We start from the raw sequence: 23,290 nt of genomic DNA, 5'->3' as shown, positions 1-23,290 counted from the left end.
CAGCTAACATGCTAACAGTGCTATGCTAATGCGAGCTGTCTTCTTGTAGTTGTTTGCTGACGGTCTCCATTCCCTCCGTGGTGGGTATGCAAGTGAAGAGGGAGACTACATCAAAGGACACCATGGTTTCATCTGGATCCAGGGTAAGTTTCTGGACGTTGTCGGTGGAGTTCTCGATGTGGTGTGGGATGTTCCCCACAAGAGGTGCAGGATGGTAGCAAGGTGTTTCGAGATGTTGTAAGTGGCTGAGTTTATGCTCCTGACAATGGGTCTGAGTGGGACCCCTTCCTTGTGGATCTTAGGAAGTCCATAAATGCAGGGTATGGCATCCCCTGGATAAAGTGATATGATATGTGAGGCGGTCAATGATTTTTGTCTCTTTCAAGGTCCTGAAGGCAAGCTATAACTTTCTTTTTGTAGTTGCTTGTGGGGTCTCGTTTTAAGGCTTCATAGGTATTGTTGTCACTGAGGAGAGTAGTGATCTTTGTGTGGTATGTTGAGGCGAACTGAAGAGGAGGAGCGGGACAGATGCTGCTAGGGTGAGCCAGACGTCTCTCGCGGAGTGCTTTAGTGCTGCGGGCAGGCAAGGTGTTCAAATAGGCACAACTTCTGTTTTTTTATTACTATATGATGAACTCTGCATTATTCAGCGATAAGAACAAGTAATCTGGTGTCCTGTAATCATTATGATGCTATAATTTGAGATACAATAAAAGATACAGTTAAAAAAAATAAGTTTTTGTACAAAGTATCGGATCAGTATCGCCGATACCACCAATATTACTTGGTATCAGATCAGAAAGGGAATCAGTGGTATCGCACATCACTAGTCTGCAGACTGACAAGCTCCGCCCACTGATACGAGCTGGCTCCCTCCGCCCACAACAAAAACATGCTTCGCTTTCCTTCTGGTGCCAACAGCCGGTCTTCTGCAATACTGACATTACACCACTGCGTTGCGCTATTGTCACGTAACTCCCGCCAAACTCCAGTAGAAAATGCCATATTTAAGATTCCCCTCCCACGCTCAAAATCTAAACACGGTGTTGAGAGCAACTTAAAAATAGGACAATTAAAAAGGCTTTTATTGGTTTCCAGTAAAGAATACAATCTAAATCAAGTAATGTGTGTTCTGTTCACCCTAAACATGCAATGAAACTATAAAACATGACACATAAAAGCTGTTTATACAGTAAAGTTTGTGTGGAAGTTTCTTTCTATTCCTTTATGTTTACTTTATTTTACTCCAAACTCTGTTTGAAGATCTTTTAAAATCCGTACCTTATAACTGAGGACACACTCTCCACTTCAGTCTGTATAAAATGTCCAGCTCCACCAAATAAAAGCCATCAGTATTTTCTTATTTTTCTCAGGTTTACATAACGCTCAGATATTAAATGTTATAAATATCAAATGATAACTCTTCTGGTCTGCAGGTGTCACTCCATAAAACCCGCTTAGAGAAATGCAGACGCACAGAAACAAATGTTTGTAAGTCACAATCATGCAGTTTCTCACACTTCAGTCACCTGCTAATGAACACCTGCTCACAGGAAGTACACATAATAAATGAAACTTGTGCACACATGGATCCTCTGCTCTTTATTTCATGATGAAGTGAAGCGTGCGATACTTTATGTCTACATGGAGATACAACATGTGGGGATGGAAGCATGAAGCAGCAGCTTTAATCTGCAGCTTTGTACAGCATGCTGTGTGGGAGGTGCTGTGAGCATGTATACAGTATACACTGTGGTAGTTGGTCCCATATGAACGTACACAGAGTATTTACAGTACTGGAAGCTATCATACACACAGATGGTTATCAGGTTAAATCATCCACTCCTCCACCACGGGAGCACAGAACGTTCAAACTAACCAATGACAGAACTTCAGTCATGTGATCCATCATGCAGCAGGCTAAATGTGCTGAATATGTTCATCTAAATGTGTTTGTACAGGTGGAGAGCTTAATCTCGGAGCATTATGAGGACTACATGAGCTACAGTAAAAGACTTTAAAGGGAACCTCAGCGGCGGCACAGCGCCACATTCTCAGCATCAGCACTAGCCACGAGCTAAACGCCACGAGAACGGAGAACGTCCAGCAGTCCACAGCTTCAGTTGTTTCTGCAGGTGCTTCAGTAACAAGACCAGATCTAAATGTAAGGTTTACATCTCATACTAACTCTCACAGGCAGTATAACAGATGGACACAACTGAAAACTGCTGCCAAAGCAGAAATGCCTTAAACCTGCACTCATTTTAAAGGCCACCAGGGGGCAACAGCTGTGGGTGCAACAAGACTTCCTGTCCTGTAGACGTCTGTCACCTCGGTAAATACTTCCCTAACGAGTTTGAGCTCCATCAATTGTTTCATGTCAAACCGAATAAAAATTTAAGTTCATATTATAAGTTATTCATTTTTTTAAACTTTTGCTCAGAAATTGTTAGCCAATGAGTGAGCAGTATCAGTCCCGCCCCTTTTCTTAGGGCGGGACTGATACAGCGTGGGACATTGGTTTCAAAATGTCACACGCTGATCTAGAGGCTTCAGACATCAGCGGGCAACATCACTTCCGTCTGTTATACTGTCTGTGGTAACGATGGAGCTCAGCGCTATGCTAACATCTCCGTTGTTCTCAGAAACCATGACATCACCACTCAGACGCTGCGAGTCAGAGTTACAAACAGAAGTCACAGCATCAAAAATCATTTTACCCGTGAGGCTATCGCTCAGCTGGCAAACATCACGAGAGGAAACGCTCGATCGAGACGTTTGTGCGCCGCACAGAAATGCAGCGGGAGCTTCATAACTGTAAATTAAAATCGCAGGCAGCCTTTTTCTTGTTGGCTAGCTTTAAGCCAAAGTCCGTATACACAAACCAGTTTTATTCTACTGAAACACATCTGAGGTGCTTGTTGCTGGTTCATGTTGTCTGGAAACCTGTAATTACCACGTGTGGGCACAGGAGGCGCTGTTCAGCCAATGCTACGTCACACAGAGGTGGCGGTAACACCACAGAGACCGACGTGGTTTTCTGGACCGAAAAAAAACCTTCTTCTTCAAGCTGATAGAGCGTGTTTTCTGAAGGTTTGCTCTTTAATCGAGGCTGGAGAGAGTAAGTCTGAGCGAGTTAATGGCCTTTGTTCTCTGGAAATGATCACTAATTATTTATCTGTTGGTTAAAACCGGCTCCAGAAAGCTGCTTTCACATTTGTTAATCAGGTTCAGTCAGTAAGTGTGAGAGATCTACATCTAGTCCTCCACTCGGTCAGGCTGCATGATATGACCCACACAATATACACACATCAGCATCTAAAAACAGTACAAACGGTATAAAACACAGACATAACAAAACAGATCATTTTGAAAGGCATCAATAAAAGTTAACAGTATGATCATATTTCAGCTGACTGCACTGATGCTGTAATATTGTTAGTTTGAAATGTGCTAAATGTGAATAACTTCCTGTAGTAAGTGCACATTTAAAGGAGAAGTGTCACATAAACACATATAAATGTAAAAGGTTACACGTGCATTTATAAAAAATCGAAACATTCGGAGAAACAGGAGCAAAGAGTCAGTTTGGTATAAAAAACTGAAACACAAAGCAAAGTCAAATAAAAATAAAGACAAAGAAAGCAGAGTTCTGTTTCCTTCCTGTTTCTGTAAAACTCCAGAGCCCACGTTTACATGAACTCTGCGAGGAGCACACATCAAATGGAAATCAGCAGAACATACGTGCTCAGTGCTCAATGATGAGCTGCGCCCAAGGACCGATAGGTGTGACAAACCCACGTCTTTGATGGGCGGAGCTTATTTACTTGCTGTAACGATGTAGCAGTAGTGTTTGTTAGCATATATGTTCTTTGAGAAGCACAGAGATGTTTTAGTGTGTAAAACATGTGAGCACATTTGGTTTTTCTGGAACAGTCAAAAGGAAAGAGTGACGTGTAAACAGCCTACACACGGACCTCCACCCAGCTCGAAGCAGCTACACCTTTGGTCTGAAACTGAAAGGATGGAAGCGTTTACTTGGAGGTGGAACAGGAAATGAGACCTAACGTGTTGTGATGAGCAGGAACAAAGTCTGAGCTGTACAGTCTGATGGCTGCTGTCCTCTTCTTCTCCTCGTTTCATCTCCTGCTCATCATTTTACAAAGCAAACAGGTGTTCCTGCTGACGTCAGTGTTGTTACCTGAGAAGGTCGTACATGGCCGAGGTTTCGCAGGTCACGTTCGCGGGTCACGTGGTTTAATAAAGTCCACGGGACGCTGGCTCGTCTTTTCTCCAGCGCTGACTGCAGCAGACCTCTGAAGGCAGTCGAGACTCTTCGGTAAAACAAAGTGCGGATAAAAAAGAATAAAGGTTGTCCAACAGTAAGGTTGTCGATCTGTTGCACATTGAACCAAACAGACCGTCAACAGGAGGCATCGTGAGCAGCTGCATAGCTAGATTGACTGTTTCAAGCAGAAACGCCTCTTCAGATCACACCACTACTGCACAAAGTCACGCCAACACCGACACGACGTCCTACATACGTCAATGTTACTGCTAAAATTGCACCAGGTATCCTTTATAAGGTCTGTCCCTAAATAAATTTCATTGTTAAAGTGCATAAAGATATGACTGCTGTTTTGATAACATCACCTCTGGTCATTCAGACTACCTGCACTACCAGCCCAGAGGTGCATGAACCTTTCTACCAAAACAGGGAAGTTCTTAAGTCTGTGCTGGGTTCAGGCCTCAGCCAGCATCGAGCTCTCAGAGGGGACGACCCCTGATCCACGTCAGACCCAAACAGTCACTGCTAGTCCTGTTCAACGTCCTGCAGCAGCAGCACAAACGCTTATAAGTGAAAGAAGATGATGCTGAGTGCATTCAGATCCCTCTGTGGGACAGGACACAGCAGGAAAACAAGCCTAAAGAACTCAAAGGGAATGTCTCACTCAGACCTACGACGAGCTCTCGGCCATGCCCTTCAGCAGCCGGCCACATCCTACTCACAACAGGAAACATGAGGGAAGACCTCCACCCACACTGGCAGTCACAGCTGGAGACACTTCAGTCCTACGACAGGGTCAGTGACACACCTGCAGAGATAAAGAGGCGACAGACTGTAGGTACACTCAGATTTTTGAGCCGGGAGTGAGTCTGTGGAGCTGGAAGCTTCTTTCATTTGGACACCAAATGAGATCTCTAGGCTCGCAGCTACAACTAGTCCTTCGAAGCCTGAAAGTATTCCGGAAAGGAATTCCTTCAATATCCAACGGAGATTCCTGTAGATCAAGCCCACCCCCTACAAACAGCTGACTACACCCACCAGCCACAGAAGAATCATTTGGCCTCATCACCAACACCACCACTGTTTGGTCGTCACAGGTAACCTGATCTAGGAAACGTGTCAGAGGTCAGCTGATCACAGGACAGGTCCTGTCCATGAACAAACACATACTAGAAATTTAAATTCTGTCATTTGATGAAAAGTTCCTGCTGAGGGACGGATTTTGCATCCAGCTCCGAGTCGGCTCTGCAGGGTTTGGTTCTGGTTTGGAGCTGCGGGGGCCACACAGGTATCAGCTACCGACTCGTTTATCCACAACAAAAGAAGAGGAAGACAAAGAGCAAGAAAATTAATGAGATCTTAAAGAAAAGCAAACTTCGGATCACTTTAGAAGCAGGTCATCCCGTCGGGCTCAGAGGTGGTGGTCGCCGTGGCGCCGCCTCCAACCAAAAAGACCGCAATGCTGGATTTGGACTGGTTTAATTTAGGCATGCCGACACTTCCTGCTCTACAAACACCGGATGAGAACTGGTTCTGGCTGCTACTGGCGTCAAACTCGAAGTCCGGGTCAAGAGCCGTATCTGTGGAAACCACCCAGGAGGCCGGACGCCATTTTTTCAGGGTGTATGGAGTCTTGACCCGACGCTTGATTTTCTCCCCTGAGGCGCTCAGACTGCCGTTATCCACCACCAAAGCATCATCTGAGGAGAAGAAAGTGTTACAGATGTGAGGAGTTTGCACTGTTTTTGCATCTTTGTGGAGCTGCAGAGGTCACCCATGCTGCAGATCCCTCACAGAAAACCTGGAGTTCAAGCCTTCGACTGATCTGACTGAGCCCTGACACGCTGATAATGACGGCTGTACTGTACTGAGTTTTAGAGACAGATCACTGTAATCAGTTTGTCTCTGATGACCTGGTTACGTCGTGGTACACGGTGTAATCAGCTACAGACTGTCCAGCTCGAGCCAGTTTTGAAAAACTGGAACCTGCAGCTTATAAGTTTGTTTAAAAGTTCAAGAACAAACATGACTCACCTGAGGAGGTGCAGGGAGAGGACAGGTCCAGGGAACAGGGCCGCTCAGGTCTCCTGGCTTTGGTCTGTCCCACCTGGGATCGCATCAGACCTGCTGTCTGTGGCTCTAAAGCTGAACTTTGGAGACCTGCAAGTTGTGGACCTGAAGCTTCTGCAGGAGCTGTGGTGTCTGAAACTTCAGATCCCAAAGCTTCGAGGGTTTGCTCCTCTGGAGACGAAGCTCCTGGAGTTCCTGGTGATGAAGGTTTCTGAAGGAGGATTAATGCTTCTGTTGGGGCGTCGGGTCCTGGTGAGGCCTGGCTTACTGAAGCTTTTGTTAAGTCAGAATCTTTGCAGCCTCGGGGCAAAGCAGCGGTGACACAACGCACTGGGTGACCTTTTGAGTTTTGGGCACATCTGGGGGTCGACGTGGTTTCAGAGTCTTCCTGGAAACACAGACCTGTATCCACACCTTCGCTTTGACTGTGGGTGGTGGGAGGGGCCTGCAGTGAGAGGGCTTTGCTGGATGAAAGGAGACCAGAAGGAGCAGAAAGTTGAACCTTCTGCTCCAGGTCAGAAGTTGGGGGAGGGTCAGCTGATGAAGCCAGGGCTAGCCGGTTGTTGTTGTTGTTGGAGTTCGAGCCTCGGCCCGATAAGATGCTTCCAGCGCGGCTGTGACGATGATGAGCAGGAGGAGGGGCTTCGCTCTCAGCAGGAAGCTGCTCTCTGCTCAGCAGAGGTTCATGTTCATCAGGACTGAAGTTGAGGAGATTCAAACGGCTGTCTTCTCCTCCCCTCACCCCTCCATCCATGGTCCCCTCCTCGTCCTCCGTCTGCGGCCCCGCCGGATTGGTTCGACCTCCGCCTATCACACCGTTCGTCACCAGGGTGGGGACGCCTGCGCTGTGACTGCTGCCGGCCGTTGTGATAGGCTGGACCTCTCTTCCAGCTGCAGCACTGCTTCTCACGTTTGTGCTGTTAGTAACCGTGGTTACCAGGTGTGGTTCTGCAGCCATAGCAACCATCACTGTGTTCATCTTGGCAACACCTGTTTCCACCTGGAACATGAAGCATTTTGGATTAGTGACACAGTTGGCCCGCCTGATACAGCTTCAGCTCAGCTGGTGAAACACCGAGTCGAGTCACGGCGAAGCTGTCTGAGGATCAGCTGGAGAACCCGGTCACATCTAAGCCCTACCTGTCGGTGGTTGGACTTGAACTTCCCCAGCTTCAGCCGTGACGAGGTGAAGCCGCTCTCCTTGACTTTGGGCAGCAGATGGAGACTGGTGGGCCTCTGAGGCAGATTCTGCTGTTTGGGGAGTGGGTGGATGGAGGAAGGAGGGCTATCTACACCTCTAACAGCCCGCAGGCCACTATGAGAGGTGGATGGTGAGCTGTTCACCTGGAACAAAAGCAACAAGCATGAGCGTCTGATACGTTCATTCATCGGCAGCCACGCGCTGTACAGGCCCTCAGCTGTGTGTACCTGATGGTGCAGCACGTCGGTGGGTTGTGATTCGGAGCCAAACTGCTTCTGTGAGTGCTCCATCAGGTTTTCATCAGAACTCTCCCTCAGGTTCTTATCGACCTGCAGACACAGATGTTGGCAGATGTTAGTGTGTCGGGATGGAGGCCACTGAAACTGAAGAAAGACTTCAAGGTTAAAACCTCTCTGGGGTCGAGCTTTGTGGCCTCCAGGTCTTCTTCTGTGAGATGCAGGCAGACTGGGACACTGGGCACGGCGCCACCTGGAGGACGGCGGGAGCAGAAACATGTGAGGTCACAGCTGTGCTCGCTGCTTTAATGAGGTGTTTGGGTTCATGTCGGGGGCGTGGCTGTTTGTTACCTGTGTGCTGATTTTCAGAGATGGTGCAGAGTAAGGTGGGCGGGGTCAGGATGGTGGTGGTGGACACGCTGCTGTCTGTGGACAGCCGAGCCTGACGGACAGACGGACACATAGCGATGAGACGCGTCCACGGTAACGGTTCGTTCAGGTGTGCTTTAATGGCGGCCGAGCTCCTACCTGCGCCTGCTGCCGTTCGTAGTTGATGGAGTTCCTGTTCTTCTCGCCGCCTTCTGCCCCATTCACAGTCGTCTTGATGAATGATGCCTGGTGGTCATCTCCCTGGAGATTTCTGACCACGCCCACATGAAGATCCTCAATGAAGGGGGAGGCGGAGCCACCGTGAGGAGGCCACCGGCCATGAGACAGATTCCTGAGTGACAGACAGGAAGGCATGAAATCCAGACTTCCTGTCTCTCAGTTTTACACTGTGCATTTACTGTGACACAGTACCACAGGTATCGTGTGTACTCGTGGTACTGTGTGTACCTGTGGTACTGTGTGTACCTGTGGTTGTGTGCTGCAGTGTGTGTACTCAGCAGTGTGAGTTCATAGAGCCTCTCCTCTGCACACTGAGCGGTGAGCCGAGCCTCAGCGTCCTGATCCCAGCAGTCCTCCATCGTGTCCTTCAGCGAGCGCAGTAACTAAAGTACACAGAGTGAGAGACACGCTGGGATTACTCTACATCCAAAATACTTTTGGGAATTACCCTTTGAACCTTTGTCTAACTTCAAAGGTTCAGGCTGTGGAGCAATCTGACCACATCAAACTGAAAGACGGACCAGGCTGTTCTCCTTCCAGGCCTCGGGGAACCTGGGTCTGTGTTTCTCTCTGACCACCAGGCTCTGCATGTCCTCGAAGCTCGGATGATTCCCGAGCTCGGCCTGGAACGCCAGCTGGTACTCTGGCACCGCTTCCCCTGAGCGAGCAGTGAACACAAACACGCTGTCAGCTGAGGTGGTGCTACTTTACTGTGTGTAAGCAGACGGTGTGCAGGTGAGCGCGCTGCGTACCTGGGAACAGGTCGGAGCACCTCCTGAAGCTCTCCCAGTACAGCAGACCCAGAGCGTAGACGTCCACCTGCTTCAGCGCCGACTCGCAGTCTCTGAGGTTTAGAGCTCCGCCCAGAACCTCCGGAGACATGTAGCGCACTGTCCCCACCTGCACACAAACACACCATCCATCAGCTCCGCCCTCTGCTCATTCCTCACCTGCACATCAGATCAGAGCGAACATTTATGAACTTTGACCTCAGATATGGCCATGGTGTCGTCGTCTCCGGGGCGACAGGGCCGGGGTCCCGTCAGTCTCATGGACAGGCCGAAGTCGGCGAGGACGCAGGACAGATCGGCCCGGACCAGGACGTTCCTGCTGGTCAGGTCTCTGTGGGCGACGGCCGGTTTGTGCTGGTCTGAGACAGTCGGGTACACGTGTTTGTTGTTGTTTACAATCGACCAGGTAAACAAACATATCAGCAGGAAAGAAAAGCACAAACAGGAAGAAACAAAGACAGCAACGTGCAGACGTTTCACAGCAACGCAGCCGGACGATGACGGCATTCACGTCATGAAGCTGCCGATGAAGCCAAGAAGGCGTTCTGTTTCCTCCGACACACGTTCAGCGATGGAAACATGAAAGAATGACAAACTGAGCCTTTTAATGTTTTTACTGTTAAAGAGAAAAATAATTTCATCAGAAACATCATCCTTTCTTTTCATGTGACAACGACATATATTACGTTCATAAACAGCTGGCCGTTATCCACCCGAGCCTCTGCTGTCAGAGAAATAATCCTCCAACCTCAAAATCAGCACCATTCATCCCAATATTTAGATATTTATTATTCCAGTATTCCATTTATGTCATTTGTTCTCTAAACAAACAAACTAAAGCAGCAGACTGGGTCTGTTCCAGCCAGCAGGGGGAGACACAGCACCTGTTTCCAGATGCTCCTCACACGGACCAATCCGCTGCTGAAAATAGACCCTGAGAGCGGCACCGTTTCTTCCTGTCTGTGTGATCAAAGCCTGCGATGAAGAAACAAGGATGACTCTGCACGAGCGACACGAGGTCGTCTTACCTCCTCGGTGCAGCTCAGTGTGCAGGAAGGCGAGGCCTCTGGTCACGCCGTGAGTCATCCTGCAGCAGGTCAGCCAGTCCACAGTGTGGAGAGACAGGTAGTGAGACAGGCAGCCCTGCAACACACACACACACACACAGTTTGACCCTTAAATGCAGCTTTGTCTGATCTTTTTGACACTACAGGAAGTTCCTGCAGCATGAATGGTGCGTGTTGTACACTACACTGCCAAAAGCATTTGCTGCCTTCGCACACATGACCAGAAGTTCATGAAGTCATTACTAGTTAACGTTAAACGCTGGCTCGTTGGCTGATTTGAGGCCTTAGTTTTCACCGGAGCTACAGTATCCAGAGTCGTACGTAGTGAGGAGGTAAAGTTATTAACACGATAATCGACCTCTGTTGGAGCAGCGTTCACATAGCTGCTCTGTGTTGGTACCGTTTATTTTTAATATCCATTTCTTACTTATTTATTTGTTGATCTTGGCAGCTCCATATATTCACTCTGTAACTGGATACGATGAAAGTTAAAGTGGCGACTTCATGGTTGATGTTCAGCCTTAAGATGAACCGTGTGTGTGTGTGTGTGTGTGTGTGTGTGTGTGTGAGCGCAGACACTTAAACAAGTAATTACTGTCTGAGGGCTGCAGAGGAATGCAGAAACCCACCAGACCAGACATCACTGCATCTGTGTGTGTCTGTTTGTGTGTGAGACAGACTGATAACAAGAGTCTGAACATGTTTTCACATGTTGGGAAACTTTCTGAGCCCTGATGATGTCAGAAAGGTGCAGATTGTAAAAATGATGTGAGGTCATCTGAAGCGTGTTTCAGGTTCAAGAGACGAAACAGTAAAGTCTGCTCGTGGCCGCCTGGAAGGGAAGAAATCAATCTGAAGACTGACGGAGGTTTGGAAGCTGATCTGTGTGTGTGTGTGTGTGTGTGTGAGATCAGAGGCTCCAGACAGGAAGAGGGTGTGAAGGCGCCGTCTTCCAGCACAATAACAGACTAATGGAGAGCAGAGGTGAAGGCTGACAGCTGCACTGTGAGACTGTGTGAAGGCGCTGCTGGCGCCCCCACAGGCTGCAGACCCCATTACACCACAGGGTGACAGTAGACAAGCTGAATGTGTGAGGTTTGCCCCGAGGGGGCGCTAGAGGCATGAACGTGGCGGGTCAGGAGAGCTCAGACAGCAGGCGCAGTCAGACGTGGTCCAAACACACCTGAGGCTCAGCCAGGTCATCTGACCAATGGCTGAGCCTCAGCAGTCAGACTCACTCTGAGTGGGCTCGGCCTGTCATGCCTGCTTTGGGCCAGATCTGCTCCCCTGACCACCACCGGAGGACTGGGCTCTCTCAGTCCTCCGGTGGGTCCACGGGGACCCGCCGTGACCGAGCTTCAGACCTGCTGTGATGAACTCACGTGTGGGTAGTACTCCATGATGATCAGAAACTCAGGGCGTCCGTCTGCCGTCGTCCTCTCGTTCGCGGTCAGGAAGCGGGCGATGTTGTCGTGCTGCTGCAGCAGCGGCACGCAGTAGATGGAGCGCTCGTTGACGTAGTTCTGTCGGTTAGCTGAGCCGAAGAGTTTGGCAGCCACGCAGCGCTCGTTAAGAGAACCGCGAAACACTGCGCCGTAACGGCCTCGACCAATCAGCTGCCAGGACAGAGGATAGAAACAGGAAAGTGAGCTGTGGCGTTCCTCAGGGATCAATCTGAGGTTGAACCTCTAACCTTTGTATCATTATGATTGGTCTGTTTTTAATGGCCCCGCCTCTTCCCTTAAAGGAACAGTGCAACAAAGGGGTCAGAGGTTACAGGTAGGGCTGCTCGATTATGGCAAAAATGATAATCACGATTATTTTCACTGAAATTGAGATCTCGATTATTTGACGATATTTATTTAACCCTTTAAGACCCATAGAACCAAGTCCGCCAGAGCTTATATTATTTTTTTACATGCTGTAGTGCCATTTATGGGAGCATTTCAAGTTGCTATACAACTGTTATAGCCCATATTTTAATAATATGTATGCATTAAGTCCATAGTAACTACATTAATTGCAAAAAAGTGCAATAAACTACAAAAAACAAATTGAAAATCGTTTTTGGTTTTTTTTACATATATTTCTACTTGGAGAAATTTAAGAGGTTTGTCCCTCAAAACTTTAAATACAATAAAGTTGCAAAAAATAGTTTACAACAGGAAATTTATTTTGAGTGTCTTCATAGTTTTATTTTGGAGATACAGCAATTTTTATATACACTGCAGGAAAAACGAAAAAACAATCCTATGATGCAAATTTGCAAAGAAAACAGCAGGTGCATCAAAATAAACTATTTCCAGCAGTGCAATTCGAGTTCTAAGCATCCCAGCAACTATTCAGAAAAGTATAGAGTCAAACATGACTTATAAAAACACCAGTATAGGCTTTTAAGGCCTACAAGTAAAAAACTGCATTTTCCGCAAAAATGACATCACTTCCGGTTTCGGGCAGGAAATGACGTACATGTGATGGTTCGCGTTGACGTCTTGTTCAATGTGGGAAGTGTTACGAACAGCTGATCGGATCAGCAAAGCCTGTTTCTGGAATATTATGTTTTTGTTCCTGCAAGCGCTTTTTATGCAATTTTTGCAAAACTTCATGTGGAAGGAAACCGTGACCGAGGACAAGCTGATGGCATAAGATGTAAGTACAACTCCTCCGGTTTCATATGCAAAACAAATTATTGTGCTAGCTTACACGGTTCCGGTTCTACAGGGATTTAAAAATAGTTACGCAAAACGGAGCGTGCTGCTCTGACCGGCTTTAAAGGGTTAACAATTACAATGTGTTGAATAATGACTTTAAAAAATAATATAAAATAGTGCAAATACTGATAACAGTGCAAATGTTTGCAATATAAGAAACAAATGAAAAATGTAAACATCTATGTTTAGTGAACTTTGCAGTGTTGCTCTGGTGCAGCTACGACACCGTAGCAAAGTTTACACACTGTGTCTACTTGATCCACGTCTGACTGAACCCATAATGTTTCCACACCACTGAAGTTTTTTTTACCTCTCTTTTCAACCAACGGCAGTCACTCTCCTCTCCATATAACTTCTGCTTAGCTTTCCGAGCTTCCCTCGGGTCCTGTTATTGTTGTGACGAGTGTTCGAAATGCAGAGAGGTGCGCTCGATTTGCCACACGGAGCAGCGCGAGAGTAAAGCACGAGGGAGGGGCTAATAATCGGCTCAGTCATTTTTAATGATCGTTGAAAGCCCAGATCGTAATCGAGATTAAAATTTGATTAATTGAGCAGCCCTAGTTACAGGATGGTCAGTTTGTGATGGCGTTGTCTTGCTGCTGTTGTTCACCGACTGACCAGTATTATCCAAATAAACCTGTGCAGCTGCTGCAGGGTGTGTGTGTGTCTGTGTGTGTGTGTGTGTGTGTGTGTGTGTGTGTGTGTGTACCTCCAGCAGTTTCAGGTTGTCGAGGTCGATGGAGGACTCTGCGTTCGCCGCCTCCATCACATCCACAGCAGACAGACTGTGTTTCTGCTTCCCTGCACAAACACACACAGCTGATCACATGACCTCAGTCTGGCGAGGACCAACATGGCTGCCGGACAGCAGCCAGGTCAGAAGTGAGTTAACATTGATTTTTATGTATTTGTTATAATTAGTGTCAAAATCAAAGCACAGATGTCACTGCAGCTCATATCACGCGACTAATTTCACGTGTAATGTCGGAGGTCGTCAGATGGGCGAGTTTCCTTTGATTACAAAAACCACAGTTGTGAGCCAGCGCCACCTCCCGAGGACTTCAGACCTCCACACACTAAAACAAATCAGCTGATCGCTCAGAAGGCACTTCCTGTTTACAGCGACTGTTTAAAAAGAGCACAGGATGTTCAGGCTATTGTGCTCTAAAGATTACTCCGAGACGACAAACCTCCGCCCAGCTGGAAAATTCCCTCCACATGTCGTAAGAACTTAAGTTCGGACCTCTCAGAGTGTCTGACCCTCACTGTGTGAGGTTTGCTGAGAAACGTCGTGTCACATGGTCTCTTCCTTCAGTGTGTTTCAGGTCAGATCCAGCTGTGAGCCTGTGAGCAGCTCCGCTAACGTTTTCATGCAGATCCATCGATCCTGCTTTAATCTGAAAAACTCATCACATGACTTCCTCATTTGTTTCTTCACAAAACACTAAACTGTGTGCATGTGTGTGTGTAGGTGTGTATATACGTGTGTGTGTGTGTAGATGTGTATATACGTGTGTGTGTGTGTGTAGATGTGTATACACGTGTGTGTGTGTAGATGTGTATATACGTGTGTGTGTGTAGGTGTGTATATACGTGTGTGTGTGTGTGCGTACGTACGTTTTATTATGCGGTATCCCAGGAACAGCGCCACAATGAGGATGGCTGCTATGGCGATGGTTACCAGGGCGATGAGCACCGTCACCTCTGGCTTCAGCCGGTGATCTGAGGGGTTATGATGTCATCATCACATCAGTGCGACACACATGTTTGTACTTCTGTCTTTGTGAGGACCTGCGCTACTCTGTGTAACCTGCGCTCTGAGGTCAGTTTGACAAAGAGGGACCGGTCTGCAGGTCAGACTGAGGGGCTCATACAGATCAGACCTCAGACCAGCTGTCAGTGACGCTCGTCCACCGCACCAGCAACCAAGAGGACAGAAAGCTGTGGCTCATTAAATCATTAAGTGTGTTACTGTAGGGTCTACCTTACCATAAAACACACCTTGAGGCGTCACTCAAGTTCAACTTTCACTCAGACCGTCTAAACTTGGATCCAGTGTTTGGGAACTGCAGACATTTTCACCAGAGATGGCACCAGACCACTTTTTATGTCCGATACCGATATCATACATTTGGATATCTGACATAGACATCCAGAGTTTAAAGCAGTGCAAATAAATGCAAACACGTTTTCATGACACTCGTCTTCATCAGGATCAAAGCTGGGACAGAAAATCGAGACCCGCCCCTGCACAGCTACCAGCTGTCAGCTACACAGAAAGGATCCTGGTGTTATTTGTCTCTCAGAAACAGTTCAGAACTTCATCTGCATGTTTCCTCTCACCACATATCCAAACCATCATGACCAGCAGCTGTATGCATACATGAACCCTCTTGATTTTTCCAGGAAAGATCCAGAATTTCAGTGTACCTCCCGAAAATCTCCCGGAGCCATTCTCCTGAATTTCTCCCAATTTTCCACCCGGAAAACAAAATTGAAAAACCATATCCCAGAATTCATAGCGCGGCCCAGCCAATTCCAGTTTCCAACAATGGCGGCAGCTACTTAGTTTTAATATTACAGTTATTAATCTTTCTGGGTTGAAAAATCAAACTTTTAACATATTTTCAGGCGAGAATGTGTAAATTATCTGAGCCGGCGAGAACAGCGAACTCCCGGCACATCGCTTTCAACCCCCCCGCGGTCTTTGGCTAGTTATCGAAGTCACTCAGATAACTGTTTGTCTTTTTTCAGTGTTGAATTTGTTCCTGAGTAAATCAGTGGATGGATGGATCGGGTTACATTTTTAATTTCTCCCGATATCCAGTAATTTAGGTCGGGACCGATACTGTATATGGGATCGGTCCATCTCTAAGTTTTACATACAGCTGCTGTTCCTCGACACGTCCTGGTGAACGAAGCAGAGCGAGGAAAGTGTTTTCTAAAACAGAACGGCGTGTGCTCTGTCTCACAGGGCGTTTGGTGCTAATGATGATGCTAATGATGGCTAACAGGAAGTTAGCCTCCAACAAACAGCAGCGTCATAGTGAAATAGAATAAATAGAAGCTTTATCTTTTGTCTCTTCTTGCTGCTGCTCAGTGGAGGCGTTGCTAACGGTTACACTGCTGGGTCACATGATGAGTTATTATGGAGCGGGGACCACTGATTGGTGTCAGTGCTTCTCACCTGTCTGTTCCGCCTGGCCGTCCGTCCTCATTGGTTTCAGAGCGGGTGTGTCGGCAGTGGGCGGGGCCTCTGTGTAGTTGGCATTGCAGAGGTCGTGGCTGCAGCAGCAGAAGCGATAGCTGCCTTTCTGCGTGGAGGACGGCTTCTCTGTTACCAGGATACAGCGGTCGGCTTGACACTCGTGCAGGTGAGTCCAACAGCCTGAAAGCAAACCGAGGCCAAACTGTAACCAGATACAGTAGAAGAACGCAACAGAGGTCAAAGGTCAGGGAGTAACAAACCCCGATGAGCTCACCTTGGGTCAGCAGGTGCATTTCTCCATCTGCTTTTTTTTCCCACAATCCATAGCAGCGGGAGCCGTGGCTGCAGCGGATCGTGCCGTTTTCCAGCACCACTCCTGGCTGCTCATTGGCAGGAAGAGGCTCCACCCCCTGGGGGTTACTGGTGAAAGCACACAGTCTGTCCTCAGCATCACTGGACTGCAGACCTGAAAACACAGAGACTCACCTGTCAGCTAACAGACTGTATATTAAAGAGGGTCAAACCCTGCTCTCTGTCTGAGCTCAGTGACCTTTGACCCGTTTCAGGTCTGACTGAACAAAACAGGAAGTTTAGTTTGGAACTGATGGTCAGAGTCACAGAGGAACAGGAAGTGTTCTTGTCCCCGCACTGTGTGACGCGTCCACAGCTAGACTGACCTCTGACCTCAGCCTTCACAGAGATCGAGCTGTGAGGCCGTGAAGCTGCAGCGAAGCCTCACATAAACACTTCTGACAGTTACTGTCCTCCATCATTGTCGCCTCAGAGCGAGCGGCGAGCAGTGACGGAGGTCAGAAACGATCTTTGTTCTTGTTTGTCTCGGGTTGTTTGTGGTTGGAGGTTGGGCTCAGTGACATCATTACACGGATCTCTGTGATTGGCGTCCACGTCAGCCTGAAGGAAAACTCTGACAGCAACAAATTAACATGCAGTGTGGCGCTCCGAGAGCGCAGCGGGAACGTCGGAGCGGCGTTCTCGCCTCGGGCCGCTCAGCCGCCTTTACAACAAAAACCATTAATGTGATGTCCCAGCAGCTCGTCTACACGCATCCCATCAGCCCACGCGCAGCTTCAGACGCCGCAGCAACCGAGGAACGCTGGAAGGAAGCGAGAATCTGAAAACCAGCAAAGTTTGATATTTAAACGGTGATGTTTGCTCGCTCGTGCTGTCAAAGCTACAGCTGAAGAAGCCCGAGGCTCAACAAGAACACGGGCGAGAAAAATCTCGTCCATAAACACCGAGGTCAGCCCCCGCTGTCCGCCTCATCGTCGTCAGGTCATCAGTCGGGGGTCGCGCAGGGTGACGGCGGTCTCGGGGATCGAGTCATCACTGAGACACGAAGCACGTCGCTTTGTTTTTAATATCAGTCTGATTAATGATTAGGACCTGGTGTAATGTGAGAGTGCAGCAGCCGCAGGCATCATCATCATCTGGGCTGGACTCTGAATCACGGACACTTTACTAACCCCAGAGGGAAACTGAGTCGTCATAGCAACAAACATGACAGACCACAAAGCCCTCGTATGAAGTGCAGAGACAGACGACATCAGAGGACATCAGAGGACATCAGAGGACAGCAGCACTCACACTGATGTCTCTGCTACAGGTATCATCACTGTTTGCTACAGGAGGTGTGACAGCAGCAGCGGGGACGCCGTCCTGGGCCGCTCGCCGTGACATCAGAGAACTGCTGGAGGTACGGCAGAGTTCCTGCTGATGTCACAACGCTCGCCGGGCCGCTGAGCAAAGCCTGGTCACACAAACACACCTGTGTACCTGAAACCTGAGCTTCTGGCTCTTTCTGATTGGACGCAGGTGTTTCCAGGGTGATGGATTAACGCGCTCACACAGCTGGACTGTTGTCATTTCCAGATGTTGTGTGTCTGTATTTTTACATCAAACTTAAGCCCAGAAATAAAACTTTTAACTGTTTCTTTTGTCATGCTTCATAAGACAGCTCGTGTCTCGGGTTGCCGTGGCAACAGCAGCGGCTGCTCAGCCCACGCGTCTTTTGAACAACGACAACAGAGAATCGCCTGGATGCACATCTGGATGTTTCTGTGTTCAAGAACAAAGTCAAACGTTTGCACACAGCGAGAGCAGGATCTGAGTGCGTGTGCGTGCGTGCGTGCGTGCGTGCGTGCGTGCGTGCGTGCGTGCGTGCGTGCGTGTGTGTGTGCGTGCGTGTGTGTGTGTGTGTTATTTTGGTTTACATGTGAATGAGGAGCTGCATTCCTGAGCGGAGTCTGCCGTCTCCACCCGGGCGGAGTGGAGCCAGCACAGCGCTGTGTTTAGTCTGCACCGAACACACTCACAGCCGGAGGAAGGTGTGTGTGTGTGAGTCTGTGTGTGTGTGTAGCCTTATCAACCACATTGCAGCACAAACACAGAGCACGCTCAGACTGCCTGACGACAGCGTGTGTGTGTCTGTGTGTGTGTGTATATGTGTGTGTGTCTGTGGATGAACAGTCATGAAGTGAGAATGCAGGAATGTGAACACACAACAGGGCGGCTTCAAGGCCACACACACTGCTTTCCTGCATCACTGAGCCTGTGTGGATGCTTCCTGCCCGGCGGGGCGACAACAGCTCGCCATCAGCTGTTGAAGGCCGACAGTGAACTCTGTGTGGAGCATCACAGTCACTCGTCTGTCACTCACGCCGTCCTTCACTCACGTCTTCGGTCTCGGTCCACAAACTGAGAAACATGCACGCTTTCACAGTTAAGCTGAACTTTGACCCTTTGGTTATAAAATGAGGTCAGTAAATAATTGTACCTGATCTGAGATCAGTGAGGAACCCTGTGCTATCACAGATCACTGAGTAGGTCAGACACACCGTTCATGTGTGTGTTACTGAGAACAACGTACCCAGGCTCCACCCGCTGCTCCTCCACCCTCACACTCAGTCCTCTCCTGTCCTTATACACATGACTCCACCCAATCCACTCCACCTGTGGTTGGACTAAGCTTATAGACCTGACCTGTCAGGGAGGGGCTCTGCTCCAACCTGACACTGCAGTAAAACCAAGGAGATGGTTACTGACTACAGGAGGGGCGGAGTCTCCATCAAGATTGTCTTCAAACACACCACCTCTGGTTAAAGAGCCATCAGAGGCCACACCCCCCGAGAGCTGCACAGGAATCACACCCACACAGTCGGGCACGCTCGCTGCTCAACGGCACACGGGCAGCCTGCTCAGCAGCCTCCACCCTCTCGGAGGACATCTGGACAGCAGATGTGTGACATCATCACTGTGTGTTTGTAGCATCATCAGCTTCAGCTCAGTCCCGCCCTAAATGTTCATCACGAATCCTTATTTACTCTCACTGACTTTTATCAAATGTTTTTGTCTCACTGACAATAACCATTATTATTATTGTCATTATTATCATATCCAGCTGCTCATGGCGTTATGTTTGTGCCGCTATTCTGAGCGCACGTGTTGCATTCTGAGGAGAAATTTATTTTGAGCGAAGAAAAGCTGAATTTGAGTGAACAAAATTCAAACTGTATTTCAGTGTTTGCTATTATCCACACGCGCACACACACACACACACACACCACCAGCCCCTCTCGCTCAGGTTTTGTATTTGCGCTCACTCGCAATGTGTCGCTCGCGCTCTCAACATTTCTGCCCGTGCGCGTTCAACTCTTTCTCTACACCGTTATATTTGTGCCACAAAACCAGCCAATCACAGACTTGGTTGCAGAAAAAAATCTGATTGTCTGTTTTGGTCTCCAATCAGCTCGAAATGACGAAATGCAATATCCCAGAATGCATTTGGTCCATTTGGGAGATGCCTGTTACCCACCAGCTGACCGCATAGCTGGACTGGACTGATGATTTTTCATTTTTATGTTTGTTTGTCTTTGTAACGGTATAAACAATGAAAGGTGGTGGATTAGCCGGTGGATTAGCCAATCATGATCAACTCTGGGCTGGACCAATTACAACACATCCGTGTTGAGAGGAAAAGCAAAGCGATTAGTCCCGGACTTCAGCTACAATGAAAAAGACACAAAGCTGAAGTTATTCTGTCTTTGCTTCCTCTTCTCCTCTCTCAGAAATGTTGAGAGCGCGAGCAACACATTGCGAGCGAGCGCAAATACACAAACTGAGCGCGAGGGGCTGTTCTGTGTGTGAGGATAACAGCAAACACTGAAACACAGTTTTTGCACGCAGGAATGATTTTTGTTCTCTCAAATTCAGCTTTTCTTCGCTCAAAATTAATTTCTCCTAAAATGCAACACTTGCACCTGAAATTTTTTTACGTGCGCTCAGAATAGCGGCACAAAAATAACGCCATATCTGCTGACCCCTCCCTGCTGACATCATCAAGCACAGCTGAGGTCGTCCACCGTCATCAGGCAGCTACAGGAAGTGAGGTGATGATGTCACAGCGTTTAAAATCTCACTTCCTCTGCTGTCCTGATTGAAACGTCAGAATGATGTAATGCTGACAGAGAAGTTCAGAAACAGGAGACCCACAGCTGCCCCCCCCTCCCCCCCAGCCTAAACGATGATGTGTATGATACTGACCGGTGACAGCAGGCAGCAGCAGCACACACAGGCACACCTTCAGCGCCGGGGACGCCATGTTGGATCCACCTCACAGGGCGACGGGCATCACTGATCCTGGGCTCGCTGCACCCCTCCCCCGCTGAAACACAGACAGGAGCTCGGTTTGTTCTCGGCAGACGAGACGCACACTCATCCATCACACACTCCACCTCTCTCCTCCAGCTCGCTCCGACAGCAGCACCATCCTGCAGCTCTGACAGCTGATTGGTTGTGAGAGTTGCACAGAGACACACACAGACACACACACACAGACACACACACACAGACACACACGCGCACAGACACACACGCACAGACACACACGCACAGACACACACACACACAGACACACACGCACACACACATACACGCACACACACACATACACGCACACACACACAGACACGCACACACGCACGCACACATACACGCACACACACATACACGCGCACAGACACACACGCACAGACACACACACGCACACACACGCACACACACACACACGCACACACACATACACGCACACACACACACACGCACACACGCACGCACACATACACGCACACACACATACACGCGCACACACACACACACACACACAGACACACACACGCGCGCACACACGCACACGCACACCTCCAGGACATCATCACAGTCTCTGGTGTCCGTGTTCACTTAAACAGTCCGTTAATATCTTTTTATTGTTCTGTAAAAAACTTTATTCATAATTTCACATGTACACTCATCTGCCTCTTCATTAGGTACACCAGCTCATTAACACAAATATCTAATCAGCCAATCACAGAGCAGCAGACATGTCCTGCTGAGGTCAGAGGTCAAACGCTTTCAGACTGACAGTTTGGAGTAAACATGGCAGCACGGCTCCACCAGGCTGCTGCTGTGACACTGTGGGGTTAAACTGGTTCACCTCACGGTCACAGATCTCAGGTGGTGGAGTGGGAGATGTCATCTGGGAGCAACAGCTGTGTGATGATGTCACAACATTTCCAACAGCTTCCTGAATCTGAGCCACAGAATTAGAGCAGCTCTGCAGGAGAAAGGCTCCGCCCTACAGCGAGCCAGGTGTACCTAATGAAGTGGCACATGAGTGTGTGCAGCAGCTTTATCATTCATACAAAAACCTGCAGGAGATGTTCCACAGTGCACACACACACACACACACACACGCACACACACACACACATCTGTAACATCTGCATCAGCTCACAGTCAACCACACACTGAGCTGTGTGTGTGCGTGTGTGTGTGGCAGGTCATGACAGGTGCGTTATACACGCATCATGAAGGTCACACACGGCATATATACCATCACGTCATACAGAGGTCACGTGGCCGCCGCTGTACATCACCTGTATGTTTGTCCGCAGGTACGTTTAACGGCGCTTTTACAGCTGAGACTGGAGGGGAGTGGCGCGCGCACACACACGCTCTCTCTCTTACGCACACACACACACACACGCACATACACAGCGGTCGGTCAGATAAAACGGTTCTTACCGGTGACGGAGGCTGGCTCGGCTCTGCGGGAGGAGACGAGGCCGTCTGTGTGTGTTCGGTCCCGGCTCGGCTCTGTTCGGCTCGGTCCGGTTCGGACTGTGATCTCGGGTGTCTGTCCGGGTGCAGCCGCAGTTTGTGCCGCAGAAGGCGAAAATCCGCAGAGACGAAGCTGCGCTCAGTTTTCCTGCGGCCTCAACCAGACTGTCAAACTAAAACACACACCCGAAACATCCGGTCACAGCCTTCAAAATAAAAGCACCGACATCTCCCAGTACAAACCAGGTGGTCTGACATTAACACTAACTAAATTTAACAGATATAATCATCAGATTCAAACTCTGCTTCATGCTTATACTTATATGAAATAAATACGACCTCTATTTTCAGTCTAACCTCCACTAAATCAGAAAACCTTTAAAATTTGACTGAAAATCAGCAGAAATTTTATTTATTTAAAATAAATAAATAAAATGAAAGGAGCTAACATGCACCGTTGTATGTGTGTAGGGTAAAGCACTCCAGAAACAGTATAACTGCATCTCTGACTGACCCTGCACAGTTATGGAGCTGCTGGTGTTCTAGCCTCTATGTAAATGTGTGACACTGTGGAATATGTTTTAAATTATCTTTTCTTTGTCATGTATTTATTTTTTTATTTGCTACCCATGTGTGTCTCTAATACAGTGAAACTGTTACAAAAACACAACAGGAAGTTACTGAAATTGTTCAACAAATGTCTGACTGACTCTTAATCCACTTCTTTGAACCCGTTGATGAGGCATTGATGTGCTCTGAAAATAAGACCTGTCTGGTTCTCAGGGAGGTTTCACACCCTGAGGAAAAACTGAACCTAGCCTCAAGATAACCGTTCGTACCCTTCAAAATAAACCAGTTCTGCACTTCCTGTTTCCCCCACCATCTGATCTGAGGTTAGTGCGCCCACTGCTGGTCCGCTGCTGTAACTTCAGTCTGCAGATGAGCATCCACCAACACCGGCAGCTTCTGAGCTA

At 48.4% G+C, this 23,290-nt stretch overlaps 1 protein-coding gene across 1 annotated transcript; it reads right to left on the bottom strand.

Moving 5' to 3' along the window:
* Positions 1-1,594: 1,594 nt before the first annotated feature.
* Positions 1,595-22,478, bottom strand: LOC146616717 (bone morphogenetic protein receptor type-2-like). The gene is made up of 19 exons (XM_085373901.1): positions 22,281-22,478; positions 20,742-20,862; positions 16,456-16,647; positions 16,161-16,361; positions 14,591-14,695; positions 13,683-13,774; positions 11,645-11,878; positions 10,224-10,338; positions 9,394-9,554; positions 9,157-9,304; positions 8,926-9,062; positions 8,651-8,787; positions 8,324-8,516; positions 8,147-8,237; positions 7,969-8,048; positions 7,787-7,888; positions 7,499-7,702; positions 6,323-7,358; positions 1,595-5,988 (listed from the first exon to the last, which is right to left on the bottom strand). Exons 2-19 carry the CDS (start codon positions 20,797-20,799, stop codon positions 5,675-5,677), a joined length of 3,600 nt encoding a protein of 1,199 aa, XP_085230027.1. The 5' UTR covers positions 20,800-20,862; positions 22,281-22,478; the 3' UTR covers positions 1,595-5,674.
* Positions 22,479-23,290: the final 812 nt, after the last annotated feature.

Source organism: Diplotaxodon limnothrissa, linkage group LG16, assembly GCF_057381915.1.
Source record: "Diplotaxodon limnothrissa isolate DT_005_m linkage group LG16, D_limnothrissa_male_GT1.1, whole genome shotgun sequence".
Classification (NCBI taxonomy): domain Eukaryota; kingdom Metazoa; phylum Chordata; class Actinopteri; order Cichliformes; family Cichlidae; genus Diplotaxodon; species Diplotaxodon limnothrissa.
The sequence above is the reverse complement of the archived record's forward strand: the minus strand, read 5'-3'. Positions and strand labels throughout refer to the sequence as shown.

What these genes read in the sequence shown, in the direction of transcription:
- LOC146616717 (XM_085373901.1), bottom strand. Translation starts at nt 20,799, where the DNA reads ATGGCGTCCCCGGCGCTGAAGGTGTGCCTGTGTGTGCTGCTGCTGCCT. An exon ending in CCTGGAAGGAGAACAGCCTG is followed by an intron (nt 8,788 to 8,925) that starts GTCCGTCTTTCA and finishes TGTGTACTTTAG; the next exon opens with TTACTGCGCTCGCTGAAGGA. An exon ending in CTCTCCCTGCACCTCCTCAG is followed by an intron (nt 5,989 to 6,322) that starts GTGAGTCATGTT and finishes TCTTCTCCTCAG; the next exon opens with ATGATGCTTTGGTGGTGGAT.